At 36.4% G+C, this 25,505-nt stretch overlaps 3 protein-coding genes across 11 annotated transcripts; 1 reads left to right on the plus strand and 2 right to left on the minus strand.

The window, feature by feature from the left end:
• Positions 1-457: 457 nt before the first annotated feature.
• LOC125207241 (kanadaptin) lies at positions 458-7,687 on the minus strand. Its single transcript, XM_048106504.1, has 12 exons — positions 7,143-7,687; positions 6,940-7,025; positions 6,179-6,258; positions 5,749-5,804; positions 5,579-5,627; positions 5,330-5,476; positions 4,157-4,252; positions 3,034-3,147; positions 2,637-2,770; positions 2,160-2,392; positions 770-1,588; positions 458-675 (listed from the first exon to the last, which is right to left on the minus strand). The coding sequence occupies exons 1-12, from the start codon at positions 7,520-7,522 to the stop codon at positions 626-628; spliced, it is 2,244 nt and encodes a 747-aa protein (XP_047962461.1). The 5' UTR covers positions 7,523-7,687; the 3' UTR covers positions 458-625.
• A 620-nt stretch (positions 7,688-8,307) lies between these two features.
• LOC125205109 (amino acid transporter AVT6A-like) lies at positions 8,308-12,424 on the minus strand. Of its 2 annotated transcripts, none has more exons than XM_048103924.1 (6): positions 12,277-12,424; positions 11,290-11,803; positions 11,052-11,204; positions 10,387-10,590; positions 9,440-9,905; positions 8,308-8,753 (listed from the first exon to the last, which is right to left on the minus strand). In XM_048103924.1, the coding sequence occupies exons 2-6, from the start codon at positions 11,714-11,716 to the stop codon at positions 8,615-8,617; spliced, it is 1,389 nt and encodes a 462-aa protein (XP_047959881.1). In that variant the 5' UTR covers positions 11,717-11,803; positions 12,277-12,424; the 3' UTR covers positions 8,308-8,614. The 2 variants fall into 2 exon arrangements, with proteins under 2 accessions (XP_047959881.1, XP_047959880.1); XM_048103923.1 differs by lacking the exon at positions 12,277-12,424 and adding an exon at positions 11,934-12,177.
• A 7,300-nt stretch (positions 12,425-19,724) lies between these two features.
• On the plus strand, positions 19,725-25,320 carry LOC125207708 (WPP domain-interacting tail-anchored protein 1). Of its 8 annotated transcripts, none has more exons than XM_048107169.1 (6): positions 19,746-19,914; positions 21,052-21,647; positions 21,843-22,969; positions 24,089-24,283; positions 24,718-24,789; positions 24,898-25,320. In XM_048107169.1, exons 1-6 carry the CDS (start codon positions 19,907-19,909, stop codon positions 24,898-24,900), a joined length of 2,001 nt encoding a protein of 666 aa, XP_047963126.1. In that variant the 5' UTR covers positions 19,746-19,906; the 3' UTR covers positions 24,901-25,320. The 8 variants fall into 8 exon arrangements, 7 of the variants coding, with proteins under 7 accessions (XP_047963125.1, XP_047963126.1, XP_047963128.1 ...); XM_048107171.1 differs by having other exon boundaries at positions 24,762-24,789; XM_048107168.1 differs by lacking the exon at positions 19,746-19,914 and adding an exon at positions 19,725-19,739 and having other exon boundaries at positions 24,718-25,320.
• The last annotated feature ends 185 nt before the right edge of the window (positions 25,321-25,505 follow it).

The raw sequence follows: 25,505 nt of genomic DNA on the forward strand, positions 1-25,505 counted from the left end.
TGTTCTATAAAATTAGAAACTTTTCATTTAAAGCATTTTTTCTCTCAAATGATTTAGAATCTATTTTCCACCAACACACTTTTTTTTTTTGCTTTAACAATTTTGCACTAAAATCCTTGATATTTTTAAATGTTTATATTTTGGAGGGAGTACATCTTACTAAGATGCACATAATGGTGTAATAATAATGACAATTCTACTATATATTTTAGTGTATTTAGAGCAATGATGGAAAGGGGCTGTGCTTTGGAAAAGCCTTGTGAAAATATACTCATTCTTTACAATTTTAGAAGAAACTTGTTATTTTGATTAGCGTTCAGGAAAATTAAATCTGAATCAAGTTTAAGTTTTTACCACACGATTTAGCGTAAAACGCACCATTCCTTCCACCTGACTAATCACAATAATAAATCATGCAAAGTAACATTAGCAATCATATTTCGGCATAAATGCAAAATAAATGTAAAAACTTTTCATATTTCGCAATCAATATACACATTAGTGATGTTCAAAATTTCAACTATGCTTCACGTATAATCAGGGACATTCAGTAGCTCGTTAGAAGATCTGATTAGAATGAGAAACGTTCAAGTATAATCAGAGCCAACACCAATAAGCAGCTGCCTTAGTAGCCAAAACGATCATTCAGGGAGGTCCGTCCATCGCCTGATTGACCTGAGAATGACAGTGGAACGAAAAGTGAGCACAGAGAGTCACATATCAGATTTTATTATGCTGTTCCTTGATAGTAAAGTTGTAAACTAATTACCTTTGGGTGGTACCCAGGAACTGTAATCTGGTTCGTCGAGAAACGATGGCTTCTCTGGACCTAGAACTCTCTTCTTCTTTTTCCCACCCTTCTTTTCTTTCTCTTCATTTTCAGGTACGTCTTCAGTCGCAGCTCCATCTTCATCATCTGCTGCATGGTACCCCTTTGAATGTTTGAGCAGCAAGGCCACAGCATCATCTGCCTTGAAATGGGAAGCAGCAGTTGTTTCAGAATCTACAGCATCACTGTCCTTGGACAGACCAACTTGCTTACGCTTCCTTATGATTAGACCAGGTGCTGCATCTTCTATCCCACCCGCCGAATCTGGTTTGTTCAAAATAGATGTCCTGTCTTTGTAGTCTACAAACTCATCGCTCTCCTGCGTTTCTGTTGGCTTCAGCACAGGTTCTTGCTTTTTGATATTGTCTACAGCACCAAGCCATTGAGGTTTAGCAACAGTATATGCAGTAGAAGTACTCTCATTGTTTGTTAATTCTGGTTCATCCTTCGCACTGTCAGGTTCTGATTTTGCCTCAACTGTAGCTTTTTCTTCCATTGGTTTAACTAATGAAGCCTCTGGTACACTAGTTTTACTCTTTACTGGCGAAGGGTCGATCTTTTTATTCTTCTCTGGTGCAGATTTATTGCCTGCATGTGAAACAGGCTTCTCGATGGTTATCTTAGGCTTCTGGTCTTTGGATTGTCTTTTCCTAACTGCTTCTCCGGATGGATCTGCTATTCTCAGCAAGTAAACAATCCTATCCAACTCCGATTGGAGAGTAGACAGCTCCTTTTGGATCTTTCCTTTTTTATCCAAAACTGTCACCAAACAAGGAAACAAAACAAAACACGGTCAGAATACTTAGAGAGGAAGGCGCAAGCTGAGAGATGAAACAAACACATAGTTACAAGGAAAGTCAAAGGCAGAGGAGATGACAATGGAACAACTGCATGAGTAGATTCGATTGCTTTAACTAAACAAAGGAAAATCAACCATTTAGGACTGGTCAAATTTTCAATCAATAAGTTAAACTTCCAGCCTTATACTGTTCAGAATGTGTGAAAAACAACTCAAGGGAAACATTACTTCCCTAATTTTCTTAAAGAGAATTGAGGCAGCATTCATTTTAGCTCCATAACGTTTGAGTTTATTATCTCTCTGCACAAGCACAATGCTGTAAGTGCTTTGGCAAGTTTTGGAAACACATGAAAGGAAATGGCATCAGCATGGTGACTGATAACCAGTTCATGATGCTAGGTGAGTATCTTTAAACACATTAGAATGCATGACATCAAGCATTGCAACCAAAAGAGCATCCATTTTATATAAAAGGAGACAGTAGTTGGCTTATGAAAATGACTAAATAACACAATATGACAACTAGCTTACCCAGCTGAGATGACACTGCAGACATGTATGCATCAAGTGCATCTCCAGCTTCAGCAATCTCATTCACCGCTGCCGATTTATCCTCGTCCGCAAGTAATTTTTCCTTGTCTTCTATCTGTTTAACCAGAACATCTTTCTTATCAAGAAGAGAATCAGCAGTTTCCACTGATTGACTTTCACCATTCTTGGGTTTTGAGGACTTCTCCGTCCGATCATAGAAATCATCATCGTCACTGTTGATCAAGAAGAGAGTAAATGCACCATTCCGACAAGAAAAGATGTTACATAACATACAGTAATCACATAACATACAGTACATGCAGCAGTTAGAAAAAGAAAACGCAGTTGACTGTTCCAATGGAATTCGTTACAGTGACCGTACTTGGAACTGAGAGACAAAACACACCATAAATGGAAATTTAGCATTCATAAGCTTCTTGTTAAACAGAAAGTGAACCAGCTTTTTTACAGTAATACCTCATATAATCTTCTTCATCATCTCCCATGGGCCCTTTGTGCTTACCACGAGGCAGCTTTCCAGCTTTTGCACCTATACTTTCTCGAATACTTTCATTCAAAGTCTCTTCCAAGTTCTCAAGCTCCTCCATTATCTAAATAAAGCTTTGGGTATTAGAATTACAAAATCTGATTCCAAATTCCGAACACTAATTCATAGTACATATATTCTGATAATAGGTTGGCAGTGAACCCACATTGGAAGATGCTATCCTTATGTAAAAGGGGATTGGAGAAAACAGAAAAATAAATGCGATACTCAGCTAAGATAAATACAGAAAATACATAAATGGGGAGTATATGAAAGAGAAGCACCAGACTTTGAACATAAGTACCAAATAAAACCCCTAACTCATACCTGTGATGTCCTTTGCTCATTTCTAGCAATCTGAGTTTGTTGTCCTTGTGTCAAGCCACCTTGAGCAATGTCCTTTGCTCGAATAGCATCAATCTCTTTCTTCATGTGAGCTATCTACAAAAGTGGCGGAACCGGTTAATAAAGCAAACTAAGCCATATTAATCTTTCATCGTAGACCTGAAACCAAGTCCCTATGGGCCAGAGCATTAAATGGCTGTGATAGATATGCTACATTGCAACAAAAGGATGGTCTAAGTTAGAAGTTCAGCACTTCCAAGTGCAACTAACCCACTACATCTTTCAGACTAGAATCTTATACTACGAAGTAAAAGAGCTCTAAAAATCTTTCTTCCCATAATTAGGATTCCATTTTAGATAAGCTGCCATGAAACTGTCCGTTCAACAATTTGGATGGTTTCTAGATAAAACAAAGTTGATTGGGTAGTCATTTCTATTAATTTGTTGTGAAAGATTAGTTTGGAACTTTTCAAGATATTGCGGATTTTGAATTTCACTTCTGAATTGCAATATGGTTCAGAATCGAATGTGACTTAAATTTACCAAATATATGCAAATCTATATAATGGATATAAGCTAAAGCTAAGATAGAACATTGCTTCTTGATGATGGTGGTGTCTAAAATGGATTTTGATGACAAGGAAAAGAAAACGAGACTCATTCACAAAACTAAAATATTCCCCATCAATCACCACCCACTAAATATGCTACTACTTAATTAATGACATTTAGTCAGATGCCAAATCTTCGTGGTACAGTCCCAAGATCAATCAGGACTTCAATATCTATGAAAAGTGCATAAAGAAGTATGAATGGATGAGAGTTGCAAATGCTAGCAAGAAACTATGTTAGAGGGAAACAAACATATGATATTCCCTCTTAGATTACAGATCAATAGGACCAAAATATGCATGTTACAATCATATATCACATGAATTCTCCAATTTTACATGTCAAGAAGATCACAATAGTAATGTATTTGGATGCAAATAGATGCAAGAGTAGTAATACACAGGATGATTAAGCAATCACAAAAAAGATGCCATGGCAGGATCATGGCCGCTTTATTAACATGGATCATGAAAGCAATAAACACGTAACAAACCTTTTCAAGTCTCTTAATAACTTTATCTCGAGTTTTTTCCTGTTTCTCAGTAAGCTGCCCCTTGTAAGTTTGCCAAGTTATTTCTTCAGCTTCATCCTAAACATACAGAAATGTTTACAAATGAAAAAAGACAGAGATAAAAAGAAGCTACAAAATTTTGATATTTGACAAAGCATGCAAGAGTAATGAAACAGAAAACTGTGGAGAACAAGAAATCATATTATTAGTGAACAAAGACAAATCACGCAATTTGTGTGAAGCTAGAGAAAGCAAAGGACAGGACATATGCTATAAGACGAGGAAAACATGCCACAATTTGGAAGGAAAATAATTAAATAACAACATTAAAGGTACTCCAGTCTCTAGTGTTTGGTTTGTAGAACAGTAGAGCGTAAAATAAATATATAAACTAAGCTAAGCCAATTCCTCGCCATTCTAAAGTATTACTACAGTGAATTTAATTCACATGTTATGCGCCATGACAAAACCAACAAGAATTCAGATATATGAAGAAAACAAGGGCATATTGCTCATCAAGGCCGGCCTACATGAGCAAGTTCCATATTCCACTAAGAACTAGATAGGGAATTAAAAGCTCTTAAACAGAAATCAATTTCAACACTGAACACCCGATATGAATATGAAATTCTCACGAAGGCTTTATTCAGATATACACAATTTCATTCTTAGTTTCCAATAAGCATTGTAGGAAAACATAGGATCAGTGTTCCTCGAGTTTTACCCCACTTTTTAGTATAAGAAATGAGATTTGTATAAAGCATAATTACCCCCCCCCCCCCCAAATAGTGTTAACATCCTTAGGTAAAAATACAATTTCAGCATCTAGCTACATGACTACATCTGAAACACAGCAAACATAAATCCTTATAGACCCACCAAGCTACTTTAAATTAAACATGTCTATTCTCTTCTTTATACTCAAGAATTCACCAACTCCTTTCCAACCACAATGACCAATAGAGAGAAGGAACAGTAACCCACTTCCCAGTAATTTACCCATTTGGCAAGATTGGACAAAAATATATTATCAACGAAACATGGCAGACCATGAATGTAGAGGACTAACATACTAAAGTTTCACTCATATTCTATCAAGCAGTACAAAATCTTGGAAAAAATTCATATGACACTTGAACAATATCAGCAACAAACCTCCAATTCCTCTTCAGCATCTTCGCCCATGCCCCAGGAAATCCCATCAGCACGAGAAGCCTCTATTTTTGCACGTAAAAGTGATGCTTCCATGTCTTTTGTTTCTTGTTGCATCTTTGCTTTCCTTAGCCTCTTTAAATCAGCTTCCTACCAAAACAATACCACAATACATCAGCTGCCTTCGAAATTAAATAGCTTTTATACAAGCAATGCTGTTAATATTATGACTTCTAAATTAAAGAAACTTACCGGAGGCATCAATTCAGATGGTCCTTGAAATATGTAGAGTCTAGATGAGCTGCACAAAAAAAAAAAAAAATCAGGCATAAAAAAGAGGTCACAAGTTATGCCACAGTAAAAAACATATCAAAATATGCAAATATCCAATACATGGGAAAATTATTAATGATACTACTTACTGGCCAAACCGGAGGACATCACCGACATGCAAATCCACATAGATCCTCTTCTTTACCTGATGTTCGCCCAACAGTTAATTAGAAAAGAATATCATAACTTACCGGAAGTCTACCGTACATACATGAAGAGTTACAAACATTCACCTCCTCATTCAAGGAGCATATGGTACGAAGATCAAGTAATTACTTGATGGAGATACCGTTCTAATTTATGGTTCAAACATAATCTCAATGTTTCGACTTAAATAAATACTAAATAGTGACCAGGGCCTCCAGTGTATTACCAAGGGATATGAATATATGATATCCAAAAAGAATTCATGAATGATAGGTAAAAGCAATACGATATAAACTCAACGACCAGCAACCAAAGTTATTGCAGATCAGCAGATGTAATACATGCGCGAGAGTTCGGTAAAGGAAATTGTACCTGGTTCTTGTTTATAAATGTCCCATGTGTACTGCCAAGGTCATAGAGGTATGCGCCTCTGTCGCTCTTGAACTGAAGAACTGGAACCAAGCAAGGAATTAATAATAGAAAATTAGTAGGAGTACATCTTAAGGAATTTCCAGACTTTGTCAACTTCCAAATATAAGATATAGTATACTCATATACCTTATGCAAAAGATGTACTTAATGGAAACTAAATACTTGGCTGTTTCATTACATATTTATTACCAAAAACCAATGGAACATAACAAAAAACACAGCTGGACAGAAAGTAATCAGGAAAAAACAGAGCTACAATGTATAGATAATACTTAACCATGGACTGCTCAAGTTCATGAAGACAACACTCGAAAGCATAAAACATTCAACTATGTTTAGTTTCATTAACATTTCCAATGTTCCTTCTTTGTCGAAGGATCCAACATCGGTCAAACGTCCATTAGATATATCTTCCATTTACCACAACAAAACAATGCAAAGCAGAACAGTCAAATATTTCCAAAGATATATGTTCCATTTCTCATAGGGATCTCTCTCCCACAGAATTAACAGTTTTCCACGAGGACATAAGTACTAAGAATCTCATGAGTAAACAAGTGAATTAGCTACATATTTCACCCAAAAGAAATCATCTGAAGCTTCAAAAGGCTTATTGGAGCCATATACAGTACCCAAAAAACAATAAAAAAAAAGACTATTAAGTGTAATAGCTGTAGAAAGGGCAGGCAAAGAAACTATACCAGCATGAAACCGAGAAATAGTAGGATGCTCGAGCACAAAATCACAAATATCTACGCGGCCAAACATGTAAGCCCCTTTCTCATTTCTGAAATTAGAAACAGCAGAAGTGTAACTCAGACAAACTCCTCATGAAAATCTCAATGTGCATATAAACTAAAACTAAAGGGATACAATAGCTACAGAAAAGGGGAGAACTACTAACACATCATATCGATCGATGATTGCCCCATCTTTGAGGACTTCAAGGAAGAACTCATGGCCAGGGGGGGCACTCCACGGAGGAATTTTGTACGGCACAGCCGAATTACTATTCGGCTGCTCCTGTTTGGTTTCGCCATTACTCGGATTCTCGCTGGAATTAGAAGCTTGATCCGAATTTCCTGGGGAAACACTGCTGCTAGTGTTTAATTCGGCTTCTTCCTCGCGGCCTTGGGATAGCTCAGCGGCGGGTTCAGGTTTGGAAGGATTCGAGAGTCTAGGCGGAGGCGGCGGCATCGCCGTAGGCTTGGATGTTGAAGGCTCGGCGGCGGCATCGTCAGCGGTGGCGATTTTAGGTGGCGGAGGGCCCATGCTTGTAGCCATGGTGTGTGTTCTTCTGTGCGTGCGGCGGAGATAGGTGGATTGGTGGCGGTGGTGCAGCACTAAACGACGGCGTTTTGTTCTGTGAATTGCAAGCAAATCGCCAACTTTTTTCTAGGAATAAACTTAACCCTCAGAGTCCACAGAAGCTTTCCTCACGAGTTTAAAAATTTGAAAATGAAATGGAGTACTAAAATATTTCTAATTTTGTGAAGAGGGTAAAATACTTTTCTATAGTTTATTAGTACTATAACTTTGTTCATGAAAAATTGTTTTATTTTTTTCGTTTAAAGTCATTCATCAAAATTAGTTTATTTATAGAAAGTTTTTCTTTTTATGGAATGAGTCTAATTTTTTATAATTCACATTTCAATTATTTACAAAACATTTTTACTGTACTAACTTTCATTAAAATTTGTTAAAATTACTTTTTGTGTTTAATGATGGTAAAATATATTTCTCTAGACCCACAAAAAAATTATTTTACTCGATCGATGGCAAGCTTAATAAATATGTTGGGAGGCGGCGACAAGAAAAAGAATTAATAACATATTAAATCGTACTAACTTTGAATTAATAAATCAAATATGAAGTAATACAATTCAGATTTTCACCAATTTGGAAAAATTCTACTAAGTATATCTTATGGAACTAGGTAATCAAAATGCAAAAAGCATGCACTACAAATTAATTAATCTAAAGAAAGATAATTTGAGAAAGCCAATATGTCTAAATTCCAATATAATTGAAAATAGTGTACATAGGAAAGGAGACTGCACTCAACTGCATAACCAAAAACAGAGGCATATTCATACACATTTTTTTAGTTTATTGTTTACACATTATTAGCTCGCAAACAAAATTACTACTATAACACACACTGAAATACAACAAATGGCATAGGAATAGAAGATGCTGGGTTGCTCAAACAACTCTGTACATTTCTAGAAACGCCACTCAACATCTACGTTGAGCAGATCGGTGGCACAATCGAATTTGGCCGAGCACAGTTCTACGATACTGTATCCTGCGAATAAGACGAGTCTCATTCGGATTACCTCTCTACCAAGTCGGGCCAAACGATCGGTGGATGCTTCATTCTCGAGTAGCTGGGCCATTCTTCAACAATGCATAGGCGTCACTGTATATCGCTATCACATTGGAGAAGACGGCAAGGGCGATCATGGCAATGGCTAGGATCCTGTCCCTCTTTGTGGATATGCCGTACCGATCGCTGCACAAACAAACCACATTTCATGGATGATTAGCATGCTGAATTACAACACCATCATATATCAGAGAGTTGAAAATCAGACTTTCAGGAGAGGAAATACACGCAAAGAGAGCCTCGTATATAGTATAAGTAAGCTATGATTTGAGCCCAAGTCATGACTAAATTTCAAGCGTGTTAGCTTAACTAGAAGATACATTAACAAACAGGGCATTAGTACATAAGTTTTTTTAAGATCCTTCCGATTCCAAAAGGACTGTCACATGAGAATCGCAACAAACATCACAAGGAGGCAAGTTCAGTTGGAGATATTTTTGGTAAGGATTGGCGCCTATCAGATTACTGGTTCTGGTTTGTGCTTTCGTACTAAAAATATGCCAAGGATAAGTAGCAAAGCTTCAAAGTTAAGACTCTAAAGGGTTTAACTAGGACACAAGCCCACTTCATCAGAGATCTCATATTGTATAGTGAAGAAAAACAAAGATTAAATAAGAGGTGATAAGTTAAGATTGGACCAAATATACATTAGATACCAATGAAGAATATTGGCAGGCCTGGTTCATTAGTTAACTTATTTTCTTAACATTGATTCCCGATTAACTCTAATGCTACAATTATGCTTGGTATTTAGGCATACATTGACAGAGTAATAGTTTAATACACCGAAATGCATGAAAATATTGACTTACCGGAGAGTAATGGAAGCAGGAAGGATGAAACCGATTAGAACAGCTGCAGTTGCTCCAGTGAATTGGAAAGCATCCCAAATGCTTGGTATGTAATTTGCAGCCACAAAGATAACAGCAATGAGCCCAATACTGAGTGAGGCAAACCTCGTATTATCTGTAGTCAAAGGACTTGCCACTGGAAAAATGAGACCATCTAAGTTTAACCGCAATGGATAAAATACAATAGGGAAGACAAGCATCAAGTGGGCTGCATAGCTAACGCGCACAGAATCATTAAGTACGGATCCAAATGGAATCCCGAGGTCAGTGGAGAAGTTGGCCAATACATCATCGAGAGTTTCATCACCGAATAAGAGGAACCCAAAGATGCTAGTCATCACATACACACTTGAGCAGAGAGCAAGGGAACTGCTGACGACTGCCTTTATCTTTGTGTTATCGTCAAGTTCATTGTCTATTGAATGAACTGCAAACATAGCTTGTCGTCAAAATAGGCTACTCATCTAAAATAGTAATAGCTCAAAGAAAAGAAATTGAATCATGGTCAAGGAAGCAAATAGCTTATGTGATTCGGAATTAATCTGAGGCTTAGAAATCCAACGATGAAACATCTCAGTTACATGGATATTGCTATTGCACAGTATAAGCAACTCCTAGAACATACACAATTCTCTCCTCCAGCAGTGTATTGAAGAAGCATATTCAAACTTGCATGATACCAGAGATTTTTCATCCGAAAGACTTAATTAACAATCTATTACTGTGTAGAAGATAGGACTATATATAATATCAAAGTGATCATGTCGAGGAAGAATAATGTTAGGCAAAAGCTAGTGCCACAATGACCATTTCAAATATATAAAATTCGTAACTCTCAAATGGCCAATGAACCTCCAAAATGGAAAGGCATCAGAATGCAAGCTAGTCAATGCACATTCATTACTTACCATTGTAGTGGCAGATGTATGCAGTGACAAGGACAGGAACTACGGTAAAAAGATTGAGGAACGACGTCATATTTGCAACTTCTGGGAACAATCTAGGCATTTGGACAGTTCCATCTATCAACTTGTAGAGTGTTATCCCCACAGTAATAACAAGGAATACAACAGCAAGAGCAACTGATAAAGCAGATGTGTATCTCAATGAATCTGCAAACACAGATATAAGAATAATTTAGCCCAGCAATCTGCAGAAAGAGATACAACCTACAAACAAAACATGCAGATAAAAGATTCATAATGAAAAAAAAAAACTTAGCAAGTTTCCTCTTATGCTATTATGAGGTTCTATGTTGCATATTAACGGAAAAGACCTACATTGATTGATATTTCAAAATTTATGAGGAGTTGAGTATTAGTATTATTGTTATGATCATCATCATCATCATTATTAGTATTCCCACTTATGTATGCACTGCAGTGGTGTTCACTGACAATGTAATCCAAATTATCCAATCATCATTAACTATATTGACAGATCTAAAGAACACTGCACCTGATCTTCAAAAGTATTCATCAACTCCAATGCAGTCTAATTTCATCAACTAATTGAATATTGCAGAGAGTATTATCTTCCAATTAATAGATAGACTAAACAAAAGGGATCTTACCAATTCTCTTTAAGCTAGCCAGTGGCGCAAATACAGCAAGTGTGGTTGCAACGAGAACGAAAAATCGTCCAGTCCACCACTGTACTCCAAACCAACCCTCCAGAACACCAGCATGGTGGACTCCATCAGATGTGGTTCCAGAAAGCACATCGCCTACAATGAATAAGAGTCCAATCAATTGAGATCCGGAAGATGCACATCAGGCACAAACACAACTCAAATTCAATCAAGATGTTACCTATGATAATCATGTACACTATAAGCACGCCGATGTTATTAACCAATACACAGAGTTGAATCAAGATTCTGCCCCAATTTCCAAATGCATCCTCCATAAGACCACTATAAGAAACTGACTTTGCCGTCCGACTAAACCTGAGCAAGAACTCGATTGAAGCATTCGTCAAGAATGCCATAAAGATGATTGCAGCAACCCCTGGGATAAGTCCCAACACCTTCATGGTGGCAGGCAAAGCCATGATTCCTGCACCTACGATTGTGGTGGACAGATTGAACACGGCCCCGCTGAAGGAAGCACCATTGAACTCATCAAAACTATCTTCCCCATGCTTGGTGGGCAGCAACGGGGATTTCTCATCAACAAGTGGTTGCTTGCTCTTCCTTGCCTTCTTCTCTTTGATAGGCTTAACACCTCCAATCGTCATTTTCAAACTTTTTTTTTTCCAATTTATCTAAAGGAGAGTTTTAGAATTAAATAAAATAGACAAAACTCTTGAGTCCTTACAAAAAATCTGCACAAATGAATAAGATCCAGATCAATTTTCTCCAATCAGGATAAATATGATAACTTTCACAAAACGAAAATCAAATTATCTACGATAAATCAGAGCAATTGAAGGATGAGCTAATGAACTCGCTTACCTTAATAAGGATTCCTTCAAAGAAATTGATGACGAAGCAAAATTAAAAGAAACCCTATACGATTGTGTACATCAATTTTCGTATATTCTTATCAAAATCTATGAACCGAAACAAATAGAAAAACAAACAATCGAACGATTTGAAATCCGAAATAACAAATGAACAACAAGGAAAAGTCGATATCTCGCCAAATGACTGCTTTGATACAGAGGGGCAATCAACAAATATAAAGAGAGAGAAGAAGATTCCTTCACGCAACGTTTCTCACGAATGTATATAATATTAATAATGAGGATTCACTGTTGAACATAAAATTATCGAAGAAAGAGAAAAAAAATCAAACCTTAGATTTTTCTGCGAGCAGTAAATGGAACGATAATTTCCAGCGATGAAACGACGACCTCAGGTGTCGCTGTCAATGGATGATTTCGCTTTGGGGGTCCCCTTCGTTTCAGAGAGAGAAAAAGGTGACCTCCAAAAACTTGAGAGGACGCGAATGGTGTGTCTTCTGATCGATTTTTCGATGCTTTATACAAAATCCAAATGAAGAAGATGAAGACACGTGAATATTTTTTTGTGGAATGTTTGTTTTTATTTTTGTTCTAATTTCAGAAATATTCATTTTGTCCAATTATTACTAGCTGTTACAAATGATTAATCATAAATTAATTAATTAATTATATTAATTAAGCTTGCCTAGCTTAGAGCAATAATGGACTCCCTGCCCTACTTGGACACCAGAAAGGATCACCTAATCCGGATCATAATACATTTCCTATCCCACCCCTCACAAACATGATAGTAGACCCCACCGTTATATTTTATGTTTGTGAGAGGTGGAGTAGGAAATGTATTAGATTCCGGATTAGGCAGGGACGGAGCCAGAAAATTATAGTAGAGGGGGCAAAAATATAAACATTCAAATTTTTCTTTAAAGAAGCTCCAATTTTTGTTCGTCGACAACTATAAACCCTTGAGTTTTTTCTACATGTTCTATTATCTGAGGAAAAAGAAAATATTTTATCCATGTTTTCTATTATTTTGGATTCTGACTGCATTTTATCTTATTAGATGGGGCAATTGTACTTTTTTATTATAATATATGGAGGGGCAATTTAGTGCTTAGTTAATAAATTAATATAATTTGCTATATAAATGTACATGTACGTGGAAAATTGAGGTGGGGCATTTGCCCCTTCTCACTATGAATTGGATTCGTCCCTGGGATTAGGTGATCCTTTCTGTTTGGACAGAGACGCGTTAACAATTTGATTTATTTTTGTTTGTCCATTTATATGAAGTTTCGATTTTTTTTAGTTAATTGCTGGTAAGTCTAGCAAAGCATATTTAGATCAAAATATAAATGAATTTACATACGCAAGTAGAATAAATTTGGATTTGGGATTATCATTGAAATGAATTTGAAACACATGCCAATATGCCATCGTTCGGTCCTAAAATTTGCCAATATTTAAATGAATTGTATGAGTTCTATATATTTTTATAGATGTAATGTGGAGTATTTCAATATCTACATATTTTGGCATTAGCGTTTATATGAATTGTATGAGAGCAAATTTTTGGGATCTATGAATCTATATTATCATAGAATATCCAACTAAGTGACTAAGTAAATAAATTGAATAATGCCATGTAGTGTCTGGGGACTAGGGTTACTTTAGAGCATCTCTATCCGTGCTCTTAGCTAAGAGCACAAAAGTGGGTCCAGATCCATTTTTACTCCTTGTCCTTAGCTAAGAGCACAACACTCATATTCGTGCTCTTAGCTAAGGACAAGCTCAAGGGTCCCACTATTCTATTATTCAATTTAAATAAAAACATTTCCACAATATTAAAATGCATTAAAAATTTAAAATTACATAATTAAAATCTTAAAAAATAAAAATACATAATTAAAATCCTACAAATTAAAAATTACACACGTGGAAGACTAGTCCTCTATCCCCAATTGCCTCTTGAGACCCCGGATCATTTGCTCATGTGTTGCAAGTTGATCCGGAGTCATCTTAGACGTATCGTTCAAATAGAGTTGAAAACCCAAGAGGGTCCACAACGTGTTGTTCGGGGGTGGAGGAGGCACAAAGGGAGCGGGGGCGGGGGCGGATAGAGTCGAGGCGCGACGGCGGGTGGTCGTCGCCTTCTTCTTTCCTTACGGCCGGCGGGAACTCGGGACAGCGTCGGGGCTATCCAAGTTAGTTCCGGCAAGCTGGGTAGCCACATCATCGGAGGCGCCGTCGGATAGGGCTACCGACCTCGACCGTTTGCTGGAGGAGCTGGAGGAGGATGCTACTACGCCGCCCTTATATTTCGGATGTAAGCGCCCCTCCTGCCAACAATCGAGGTACTTGAACGCTTTGAACTCCATGCGTTGGTAGGTCGCCAAGGCGGCAGTGATAATGTCGAGCTCGCTCGTGCCGCTCCCCGCCGACCGCTCTTCCTGGAGGTAATACCCCTGTAACTTACCGATTGTCTCGTTGCATCCGAAGAGGCAATTGCGCACCATACTATCATTGCGATAGATGGTTCCCCCGGCCGGGTTTCATTGTAAAGACGAGTGATGTGCCACCAACACGTTTCTCCGATTTGGTTCGTGCCAGTCTCCGGATCTTCGGAGACTGCCAAGTAGGCTTTGAACATCGCCATCATCTCACCCGGAGTGTACGGGGTGCAGGTGCCACGGACAGGATGAGTAGGAGTTGAAATAGAAGTAGGAGTAGGAGTAGGCATTTTGGTCGTGCACCGGGTAAGGACGGTAGTCACCCGGAGCTTGCGAACCTTGGGTTTGAGGAGGGGCTGTAAATTGCGTTTCCGGACTAGGGGATGAGTCGGAGTTGAACCAATCGTGGTTCCAACCGCGATTGCCGGAAGGGTGATCGCCGGAGCCGGACATTGTGTAGTGTGGTGGGAATTTAGATGAGAGAATATGAGAAAAAAGATGAGAGAATGCAGATGGTAGAATAGATGAGAATGTGATTTTTTTTGTGTTGAAGATGGGGTATTTATAGATGAAAATGTGAATTTTGGGGGAAAAAAACAGAAAAATAAATTAAAGTGGGTAGAAAACGGATATAATTTTTTGGGAAGTGGGAAAATAATTTTTTTTTATTTAAAAACATTTTTTAAAATAAATTTCGATTTTTTTTAAAATAAAAAATAAAAAATTTGAATATGCCAACGGCTATGCCGTTGGCCAATAAGAAGACGCCACGTAGGGCTGCTCAACGGCACGGATGGACAGCTCGCAGCGGCGGACGAGATCGTCCTTGCCGCTGGCACGGACGAACGGACAACGTTTTGAGCACCGGTGCGGATGCTCTTAATTCTTAACCTAAATTCACTAACTTGTGATTAGATAAATGATGTGACGTTTGCGGCTGATTAATATTAGGAGTAACTATGTGGAAATTGCTTGCACCAATACTTGGGAGCTTTTTATACATCAACCTCGACTAGATTTGATATAAGTTAAATTGTAATTGAGCAAACGAATAGACATAACGATGTATCCTTTGACAATTTTTAGTAATTGAGCAACATCTCAACAATTATTAAACTAGAATATTAGAATGAAAAGCTAAAGATAATAACAAACTACATATAAACAACGATTCTTTAATCAGAACCTCTTAGAATATTAGAATGAAAAACTGAAGATAATAACAAACTACATATAAACAACGATTCTTTAATCAGAACCTCTAGCGAGTTCAAATTTTTATAAGAAACATTAGAAACTCAAAACTAGACTAAGTTGGTGTGGATTTGAACTTAAAGGCTATAATGCACGAGATAATGGTGGTTGCAACATGGAGTTATAAAGAAAAAAGGGGCATTAGGGATAGATTGACAAAGTCGCGTGAGAGGAAGTTTGAATTCGAATTTTTTTATTTGTGAACAGTGAAGTGTTGAAATCTAGAAATTTAAATCATAGTTATGCCAAAATGACATTGAATAATCAAGATTTTTATTTGGTAATTACATTGATACCCGACATTTAGCAATTTCTAGTATCGGGTCGAGTGATTACCAGTACCCATTTTAACACGTCTATCTAGGAGGGGCAAATGCTCCTTCAAAAATTTCAAATATATATATTTGTTATAAATTTTAGTATTTATCTTAATCTATTTCATAATTATGATAAATATCCCCTCTTAGATATTTTGATTTCAGCATAACCTACTACTCCTCTCACAAATTATTGTTATACAGAAGTCACATAACATATTTTTATCATCACAAATTTCTGACATCGTCTATTTTTGTTACAAATGAAAAATGAAAACCACTAAAATAAAGTTTTAGAAGAATAGAAGTCGTATCTAAAGCCGAATCAAAGCAAACTCGGATGATTTCATGGGTAAAAGGCCAATACTTATGATGTCACATACATCTTGACAGTTTCAAAATTTGATAAGTTATTTTAATATGTGGACATGGAAACGGAGTTAGGCAAAATAGTTAATCATAATCAAATTGAACATTACTATGCAATATCTTTAAAATAATTTGTGACTCTCATTGTGACACCTGGATACACATATTACTGAGTTTTGCTGATTGGGTGATTATTTGGAATCTCGCAGTAATTTTGATTGGGTGATTAAATATTCGGAATCACGACGCATCTTCCTGGCCTCTAAAATGATTGTGAATGCTTAAAAAAAGCTTAATTCTATTTTATTAATTATGTGATTAGGACTTGATGCTAATCAACTACATCAGTTTCAGTCTATTAGGAAAATAGTGGCCGCCGCGTAAGTATAAGTCCCAATAATAATAAATATTAGCATGATGATACGAAAATTATTTATTTAAGTAATGTGAATTTGAATATGATTGTGAAGGCTACTACGAGTTGACGAATACCAGTACACATTGGTGGGTTTCATGTCAATATAAGGTGGCCGGTGCTATGATAATCATTGATCGACTTCCACGTAATTTTTAAAAAATTAAAATTTTATTACTAGTATTTTGTTTACAATATGATACTAACTGATAAAAATTAATCATATTTCGAGATTTAAATAACTACTATCTTCGTAATTATAAAATACCGCAAATAGTATTTTTTTAGCATAACACTGCATGCAGTCGTATTTCTTAATAATAGTAGTACTAATAGTACGTATGAAATAATTTGTTATGCACTATAATTAAATTAAAGGGTGCAAGTCCATAATTTTACAAATCATGTTGCAAATCCACTAACTAAGGTTGATGGCCAGCAACGACTTACTTGTCAATTCTTGGATAAATAGTCTTTCAGTAATTATAGTTTAGTAGATGTGAAAAACAGTGACCGTTGAGTAATTTGGTATCTAGGGATTATAAATAATGGGTAGGGTAACGCCTAAATAAGTATATTATCAATATTCTGACCAATAAAAATATGAATAGATAATGGCTTATTATAGTATTTATTGAATCCGACAAAAGCAAAATTTTATCCATCTTTTTCACAGATCAATTTTTTCACATAGTCCAGAAGTCTGAATACGAAAATTTGAATTTTCTGAAAACATCAATGTGATTTTGCTCTTATCCTTTTCAGATTTTTTAAAATAGAATTAGAGTATTCTGGAAACATTTGAAGGTAATCTTCGAGAGTATGTTAATAAAGAGAGCATGTTAATAAAGATAATCTTTGTTCAACACACATATATAAATATATAAAAAAAGTACTCCTCCGTCCCACTTTAGGAGTCCCGGTTGAGTTCGGTACAGGTATTAAGAAATGTAAAGGAAAATTAGTGAAAAAAGATAGTGGAATGTGGGTCCTATCTTTTCAAATTATATAATTTATATAAATATCATTTTTGACCATCATGCTCGTTTATTGCATAATACTCGCTTCATCCCATCGAAGATGATCCATTACTAAAAATAAAAACCTCTTTATCTCTACTTTATTCTTTCTCTCTTTCTTTATTTTCTTCACCTAACACACAAAATAAAGCTACATAAAATTTCGTACTGCCAAATGAATCATCTTCCTTGGGACAGAGAGTACTGTTTTTTTTAATACACTTAATTTAGCTCCAATATATATTATAAATTGTGGTGGATATTTATAATTTTGCCATTTTCATAAAAGCCCAATTCTAACGAGATCATTCAATTTTAAATTTGAGATCCCCATTTTATAAATTGCACGAGTTTGCCAGAAATACTGCCTGATTGCATCATTTCCGTTTTCTTTGCAGTACAGTGACATTCACATGGGATCACATTCAAGATGTGATGTATGCATATTGAGAGCGCAAACCATATCCTACGTTAGAGAATGAACAAAAGTTGCAAATATATAAATGGACTATCCCAACTCCATTAGTATGAGGCCTTTAAGGAAGTAACCCAAGAGCAAAATCGTGAGGGCTTTGCCCAAAATGGACAATATCATACTACTGTGGAGTTCGGGTGTGCACCACCGATTCCCAACTCCGGTATCAGAGCCTAGTTCGGGGTTTGGCCTGTGTGGCTCGGGGTTCGGTGGTTATGCTTGCAAGTTCTCCAATGTCTCTGTTTGAGCTCGACCAAGACCTGCAGTGATCTGGTGATCTGTAACATGAGGCAGACATGTGGTCTTGGTTTGGTGGTCTTGGTTTGAGGGGAGGATTGAGAGGGCAAACCATATCCTACATCGGAGAATGAACAAGAGTACCCCAACTCTATTAGTATGACTCCTTTTGGGAGTACCCCAAGAGCAAAATCATAAGAGTTTTGCCCAAAGCGGACAATATCATACTGATGTGGAGTTCGGGTGTGCACCACCAATTCCCAAAGACATATAGATTGAATTTGCATATTTAAACTAGGATGAACATGTAAAATAAATGACTTCTGATAAACTAATACTATAAACTAATACTGTAACTTTTATGGTGTGCAAACAATTAAGATTCTAAGTTGATATCTTAATATATCTTATGTCAGTCAAATAATTCTATTGCATTATTTAGGAATCTTCAAAATAGATTCTGCATGCCATAGGAGATATTTCATGGCTGGACAACACATGGTGATCAATCGGAATGTAAAGAATTTTTTAACATTGTTTATATATTCTGATAGGATTTCGTCTCAATTATTTCACATATGTAAAAACTAAAAACAACTCAAATTTTAAGTATAAATATATGACCTGAATTTTCAAAAAAAATGTAAAAATGACACAAGCTTATATTTTGAAACTCGAATTATGACCTGTTAGGCTTGAAGTTGATGTGGACATTCCAAATTCCACCCGGAACATCTCACCGGAGGCCTGAATCTTTTAAATGGATGATAGAATTCTAATACCATGTTGGATATTATCTGAGTGAAATTTAGAATTTCCAAGTCTTTTTATGTTAACTTTGAGTCTTCTACGTCATAGCGAGCCTTGAAGTGTATGCTCAAGCCTATTATAACTTCATTTGAAATTTGAAGATATATTTTTTTCAAAGTTCGGTGATAAGGAGTACAATTTTTTATTAAAAAAATATAGGTTATTTATTTATAATTTTAAAGTTTAAGCTTCACCCCAGAAAAATCTATTGAGATTTGAAGAAGTGGGTTTCTTATTGGGCTTAGGAAGCATTCTGTTTAAGAAAAAGCCCAAGATGCTGATGAATCGTGGGGCCCAAATGCTTCAATAAAACAGCAGACAGCCTGCATCATCTGCACGTGACCACACGTGCGGCCTAAACAGCTCTGAGTCGGTTAATTTGAATCATATTTTCTAGAAATAATAAATAAAGAGTTAAATTAATTCCACACTCACCAAGCCACTTCTGAACTGTTCGTTCTTAATAATTTCCTTTGCTTTTATTTTCTTTCCATCATCCATATTACTCTCAATCCTGTCTACGCCATATTGTTGTCAGCTGACGAATTACTTATTTTTGAGCATTTTCGTTTAATTTATCGAGAATTGATTCGTGCTGCTGCATCTGTGTGTGTAAGCAATGATACGGTAGTTTGTTGGAGCTGCAGATTTTTTGGTTTTCGGAACTATGTTTATCTTATATGGAAGCTGCTGCTGAATTGAATTATGAATTAGAAGGCAAATTTTAGCTGCTGATTTTCCCCAATCATCATGAATCATGATTGTCTGCCTGCGCCATGTAGAAGCAAATGATAGTATATCGATCGAATAATAGGATATTTTTGTTTAAGAAATTCAATCAGTAAACTATGATTGCTTGTATTTTGGATTTGGTGCTTCCATAATTGTTTTAGGAATTTCAATCGTGGCCACTGACTAGTGAACATTTTAGGATCATCTAGAGAGAACAAGACCTTGTACTTCTAAAATCTCATGTTTTCACTAATTAATTATAAAATGGCGCCGTAGGTGGCTTTATGTTTGTAGGATTGGGTTTACATGGATACAAAAATTTGATCACAAATACTTGAGTTTATTTGCTTTTTAAAATTTGGACGTGGCAGAAGCAAATTGTGCATTTAGGATGATGGTATTCCAATAAAATGAGTTTATTGATTTATAGTATCTGTATCTCCACTTGACTGACAGACTGAGATAGAAAAAAAATAATGAAGCTGTTAAAACATTGAGGTTAATTTGGGCTTGGAAAATGCATAGAATTAGAAGGCAGAGGGACATGAAAAAATATGATAGTGTGCATTTAGATTTAGACATCGCTATCATTCTCGTATTGAACCCGCGAATTTTGTTATGATCAGACGTGATCTATAATCGAGTTTCTCCTTCACAGGGTGGAAGTGTTGGCATTCATGTGTCACTAACCATCAGTTCCATTGGTTAAACTTTTTCACTTCTTATGTCCTAATGCGATAAACTTTTATTGGTGGTTAAAAGTTATGTTGTTTAGTGCACAATTTACAGATTTAGGTAGCATTACTGAAACTGCTAAGGAACACTTGTACTGAACTTTTTTTTCCTTCATCTTTCATGTTTCCTGTTTCACTTGACCATATAACATGCAAACGTTCTTTATACTTGCAAGTAGTTTGGATTGTGTATAGTACTTCGTTCTTTTTTCTGATATTATGCATCTTCTTTACTGGGTTAGGTTAACTTCTGGTAGTTTTCAATATGATAAAACACAAAGTATTCTCTCTTTTTCAGGAACACAAGTACAGAATTTACTGTAAGACTTGAAATGGACTTAGATAGTATTGAAGACAAACCCTCTTCAATTGAAAATGGCAATCATGGTGAATTAGAGTCTGAATCAAATAATGTTGATTCACTTGAAGTTGTATCATCTGGTGGAGACACTATGCGCGAAGTTGAAAGTGTAGCAGAAAATTTAACAAAAGTTGAGTTAGATATAGCACATTACTCCGAGAAGTTGATTAATTTAGATGTACTCGTCATGCATGTGGCTTCAAGGGGAAGTGATTTTGAGGCGTTTTTGGTAGAAAATCATACTCAGGAAGGTCCGATGCTGAAAGCATTAGAATTTGACCTCCTATCTGGGTTTTTGGACTCTGAAGTTACAGAACTGGAGAAATTTCTATCAGCTCTTCATACTGATATTGTCAGCTCTCGGAAAGTTGTTTCTTCATTCACGCAACTTGGTGATACATTTTATGATATAAAAGATAAGTTGCATGATTGTGAGGATTCTTTGAAGCAGTCTTTCGAGCAGGTTTCTGGCTTAAAGGAGCAATCTGCCAACTTCCAGAGGATCTTATTAGCTTTTTCTGGTGATGAAAAACGTAAGTTTTTAAATTATATTTTGTTGTACTTTAACCTCTTTAACATGGGATGTAGTCACTTTTGATTGTGAGGCCATGTTGTCCAGCAGGAGTTGCTGTGGTCTTTCATATCCACTTTCAATGATGTGACCTCTGAGAGTTATATCTTATAGAGAATGTGATTCTTTATCTAATAATAACTTGAACTATTGACAGGGAAAGATAACGAAGATGTTGGTTGTTTGGAAAATAACAACGATCGAAATTTGAGTGCAAAGATAAAAACGCAGACAGCAGAACAGCAGAAGAGTATCTTGAGAATGCTGGAGAAATCTTTAGCTCGGGAATTGAATCTTGAGAAGAAACTAAATGAGGCAAGAGAAACTGAAGAAGAGTTAAAACTTCGGCTGCAGCAAGAAGTATTTTGCATGGAACAGGAAGCTGAAGATATATGGGAAAGACTGTTTGAGGCAGAAAATAGTGCAGAAATACTCTCTGGGGTTTCTAAAGAACTATTTGGGAGGATCCAGTTGGCACAACTTAGTATGAATAGGTTGACTGAACAAGGTGGGGAGTTGAGATCTAAACATGAAAATTTAAGTGAGCAAAATAATGAATTGACAGAAAAGGCTTCTGAAGCTGATGATACATGGGAAAGATTGTTTGAGGCAGAAAATAGTGCTGAAATACTCTCTGGGGTTTCAAAAGAACTAAGTGGGAGAATCCAGATGGCACAGCTTAGTATGAATCGGTTGATTGAACGAGAAGGGGAGTTGAGATCTAAACTTGAAAATTTTAGAGAGCAAAATAATGAATTGACAGAAAAGGCTTCTGAAGCTGAAAAGAGAGCTGAGATTGCTGAAGCTGAGTGTAAAAAGCTTAGGATGTCTAACATGGAGCTCACAACAGATGTCATCCACCTGAAGAGTAGCATTACTCATGCAACTAATAAGGTGGAACAATTGGAGACACAATTGAAGGATTCTGAGATTAAGCGAGATCATGCCGTGGCATCTGCTGAAGCTAGTCAAGAGAAGCAAAGCATGCTAGATTGCATAATCAAGGACATGGGAAACTTAATTGAAGATCTAAAATCCAAGGTTCTAAGGGCCGAAAGTCAGACTGAGAGTGCTGAAGACAAGTGTATTTTATTATCTGAATCCAATGCGGAACTGACTGATGACATAAATTTTCTAACCAGTAGAGTGGAACACTTAGAAACCTCTTTGCAGCATGCCAATGAAGCTAAGAATGAAACTGCAAAAGATATTAGGGTGCGTACTAAATTGATTACAGATTTGGTATTGCAGTTGGCACTTGAAAGAGAGCGCCTTCATAAGCAGGTTAGCTACACTTCTTCGCACAATTTAAACTTGTGAAGTTGGTAACAAAGACTCTTTTGGTCATAGGGGTTGGTCATATTATTTGTTTATTGGATTTCCACTCCTTTTAATTTAAAACATTTGTTTTGTGGGGTGTGCCTGAAGGTTCTGGATAAGGAGCTCATTAAACTATTCTAAGAAATGTTCTCAGGATATTTGCCTAAGGAGCACAATGCTTCTGCATTACTCCTTAACTTTTAGTTCCCAATGCTTGTAAGCTTCTATTGATTTTGAGATACGTCCTATTCTAGCTAGTATATGTGTATGGCTTATGACTATGGTGTTGTTCGGAAATATAGAAGGCAAATTATTTTGTTTCATCTCTTCTAAAGTGGTTTTCCTTACTGAGTGCTTCAATGCTGATCTCTATTTTCTAATATTTGAAGATTTATCAATAGTTAATTTATGTGTTTCTCCGACAGTTTTATCCTAGTAGGGATCTTCAATGTATTGCACTTATTTTCTTAATTATTAGTATTAAAAAAAAAATTCATTGAAAGATTATGGGGGCAGAACCAGCACATTCATAATGCTGCAGTCTAATATTGTAATTTATTTGGTATTAAGGAGGATGCAGGCTAAAAACCTTCTTTCAGTATCGTAACAAAATCCAAGTCGGTTATGGGATCAAACTCAATCCATTTTTTCTGTAGAATTCTGCATTTGCATCATGTGTTTTGTTATGGATATATGTGGCATGGAGGGTCATAAAAATACTGACATGATGAAGTTCTAAATCTAGTATCACGAATTGAATGAAAGGGATGGGGATAGGTAAAGACTAAAGAGCAGAGCTGACTTGTAAATACGCAGAAAAATTGTTAAATCAGGTTACTTCAGCTTTCATGCTAAAAAAGTATGTACCTGTTTTTCTCTTATCCTTTTACTCACTAATTATAGGCTTGTTACCTTTTCAAGTAGATTGCAAATAAAAGAAATTTTGCGTAATAAGGAGGTTGCGAGTATTTTAGTGACTGTGATGTAAGAGATCTATACCATACTTGGAAATTCTAGAATATTCATTTTTTGCTAAGGAATCTCCACTTTTCCACTAACGAGTATCTCTGTTTCATGTCCAAGATATCATCCTTAATGAAGGAGAAGAAAGTTGCAGTGAGGTTCTTACAACGGGTAAAAGACCCTTCAGTTTCTTTGATTGGAAGCCCTGAAGCCAAAGTAGAAGCAGTTAAGCTCTCTAAGAATAATAACAAGAACGGAAGTCCTGGAAAAGAAGTTAATTTGGAAAATACAGGCTCTTCAGCCATCAGTTACGAGGTTGGTGCTTCTGTTATTTTCTCCATCCTTAATACTATAGTTTAATTGTAAGCCTCTTATTTGATTTGTGCTGCTCCAAGCCGTCAGTATGGATATTTTTAATTTAAATCATGTGAATACACTCATACATGAGTTCTACTCTAACTCTCTAAGTTCTCTTATATGCACGTAAAAGAATAAAATAAACTATACTATGTATCAATCGAGTAAGTACTTAGTTACCAAAAGATGTTTGGTGTGCATCAGATTATTAGCTTTTGTCTCAAGCTTATCCTTTCCTCTATCACACAGCTCTCTCCTGTAATTACGTTTTCTGAATTTCACTTTTGAAAATCTGTCTTGGAGACGGTACTTTGCAAGACATTATTGTTTATAATGAACGATTTTTAATATATGTTTTCTGGGGTTAAGGCGTGATTAATGTTTGTTTCTAGATGGAGGGCAATGCTCAAAATGATTCATCAAAAACCAATGCCAGTGCAGGGCAGGATGATCCCCCCTCTGAGGTCGACACTACTCGAAACATAGATGCAAGGCAGCTGAAATTCAACTGCGTTTTGGTGATAGTCCTCATATTACTCATTCCACCACTCACAGCTTTTATGCTTTCTCAGTGAGTTATTCAAACTTGATTGTGTTGGTGTTGTCCTCGGACCGGAGGTGTTCTCTCAGTTTAAGCCGATAGTGGATGATTAAAATTGTCAAGACTGTGTTCTCGTTGAGCGAGGAACTAATACCTTTTCCGTGCGACAAGGGAAACATACCTTTGCAACAAGAGCTTTCATGTTGGAATATGGGAAGAAGCATCTACTATAAATGCACTACTCCATATGTTTTTTTTGGCAGTTTTGTAACGAAGGATACACTTTATATGCACCTCAAAATCTGATAAATCAAGAGCTAAATGATGGTGAGGCCAGCCTCTTCTTCGTCTTCCTTTATACTACGTGTTTTCTACTCTATTTTGTAACCTGGGAAGGAGGATAGTGGAGTTAGACACTTGATTATATTCATCAAATTCCATTGCTTGCAAACTAGTACCAAGTATTTGCACTCGTGTAATGACCATCTCTTCAACTCACACAAGGGCACCTTGTCGGATCTTCAATGTCTTGGGCACCTTTCGACTCATCGGTTGACAAGAAAATCAGATGTGTATGTATTTGGAGTGGTTCTGTTAGAGCTTATTTCTGGAAAAAGCAGCGGTGGATGTGAGGCTGGA

Source organism: Salvia hispanica, chromosome 2 (genome assembly GCF_023119035.1).
Source record: "Salvia hispanica cultivar TCC Black 2014 chromosome 2, UniMelb_Shisp_WGS_1.0, whole genome shotgun sequence".
NCBI classification, from domain to species: Eukaryota; Viridiplantae; Streptophyta; class Magnoliopsida; order Lamiales; family Lamiaceae; genus Salvia; species Salvia hispanica.

Excerpts from the sequence above, each read along its gene's own strand:
- LOC125207241 (XM_048106504.1), bottom strand. The coding sequence starts at position 7,522 with ATGGCTACAAGCATGGGCCCTCCGCCACCTAAAATCGCCACCGCTGAC. Across the intron at positions 5,628-5,748 it reads GATGTCCTCCGGTTTGGCCA|CTCATCTAGACTCTACATAT; the intron begins GTAAGTAGTATC and ends TTTTTTGTGCAG. Across the intron at positions 676-769 it reads TTCCTGGGTACCACCCAAAG|GTCAATCAGGCGATGGACGG; the intron begins GTAATTAGTTTA and ends TGTCATTCTCAG.
- LOC125205109 (XM_048103924.1), bottom strand. The coding sequence starts at position 11,716 with ATGACGATTGGAGGTGTTAAGCCTATCAAAGAGAAGAAGGCAAGGAAG. Across the intron at positions 10,591-11,051 it reads GGCTAGCTTAAAGAGAATTG|ATTCATTGAGATACACATCT; the intron begins GTAAGATCCCTT and ends CTGTGTTTGCAG. Across the intron at positions 9,906-10,386 it reads ATACATCTGCCACTACAATG|TTCATTCAATAGACAATGAA; the intron begins GTAAGTAATGAA and ends CTATGTTTGCAG.
- LOC125207708 (XM_048107166.1), top strand. Across the intron at positions 22,970-24,088 it reads GAGAGCGCCTTCATAAGCAG|ATATCATCCTTAATGAAGGA; the intron begins GTTAGCTACACT and ends TTCATGTCCAAG. Across the intron at positions 24,284-24,717 it reads CTTCAGCCATCAGTTACGAG|ATGGAGGGCAATGCTCAAAA; the intron begins GTTGGTGCTTCT and ends GTTTGTTTCTAG.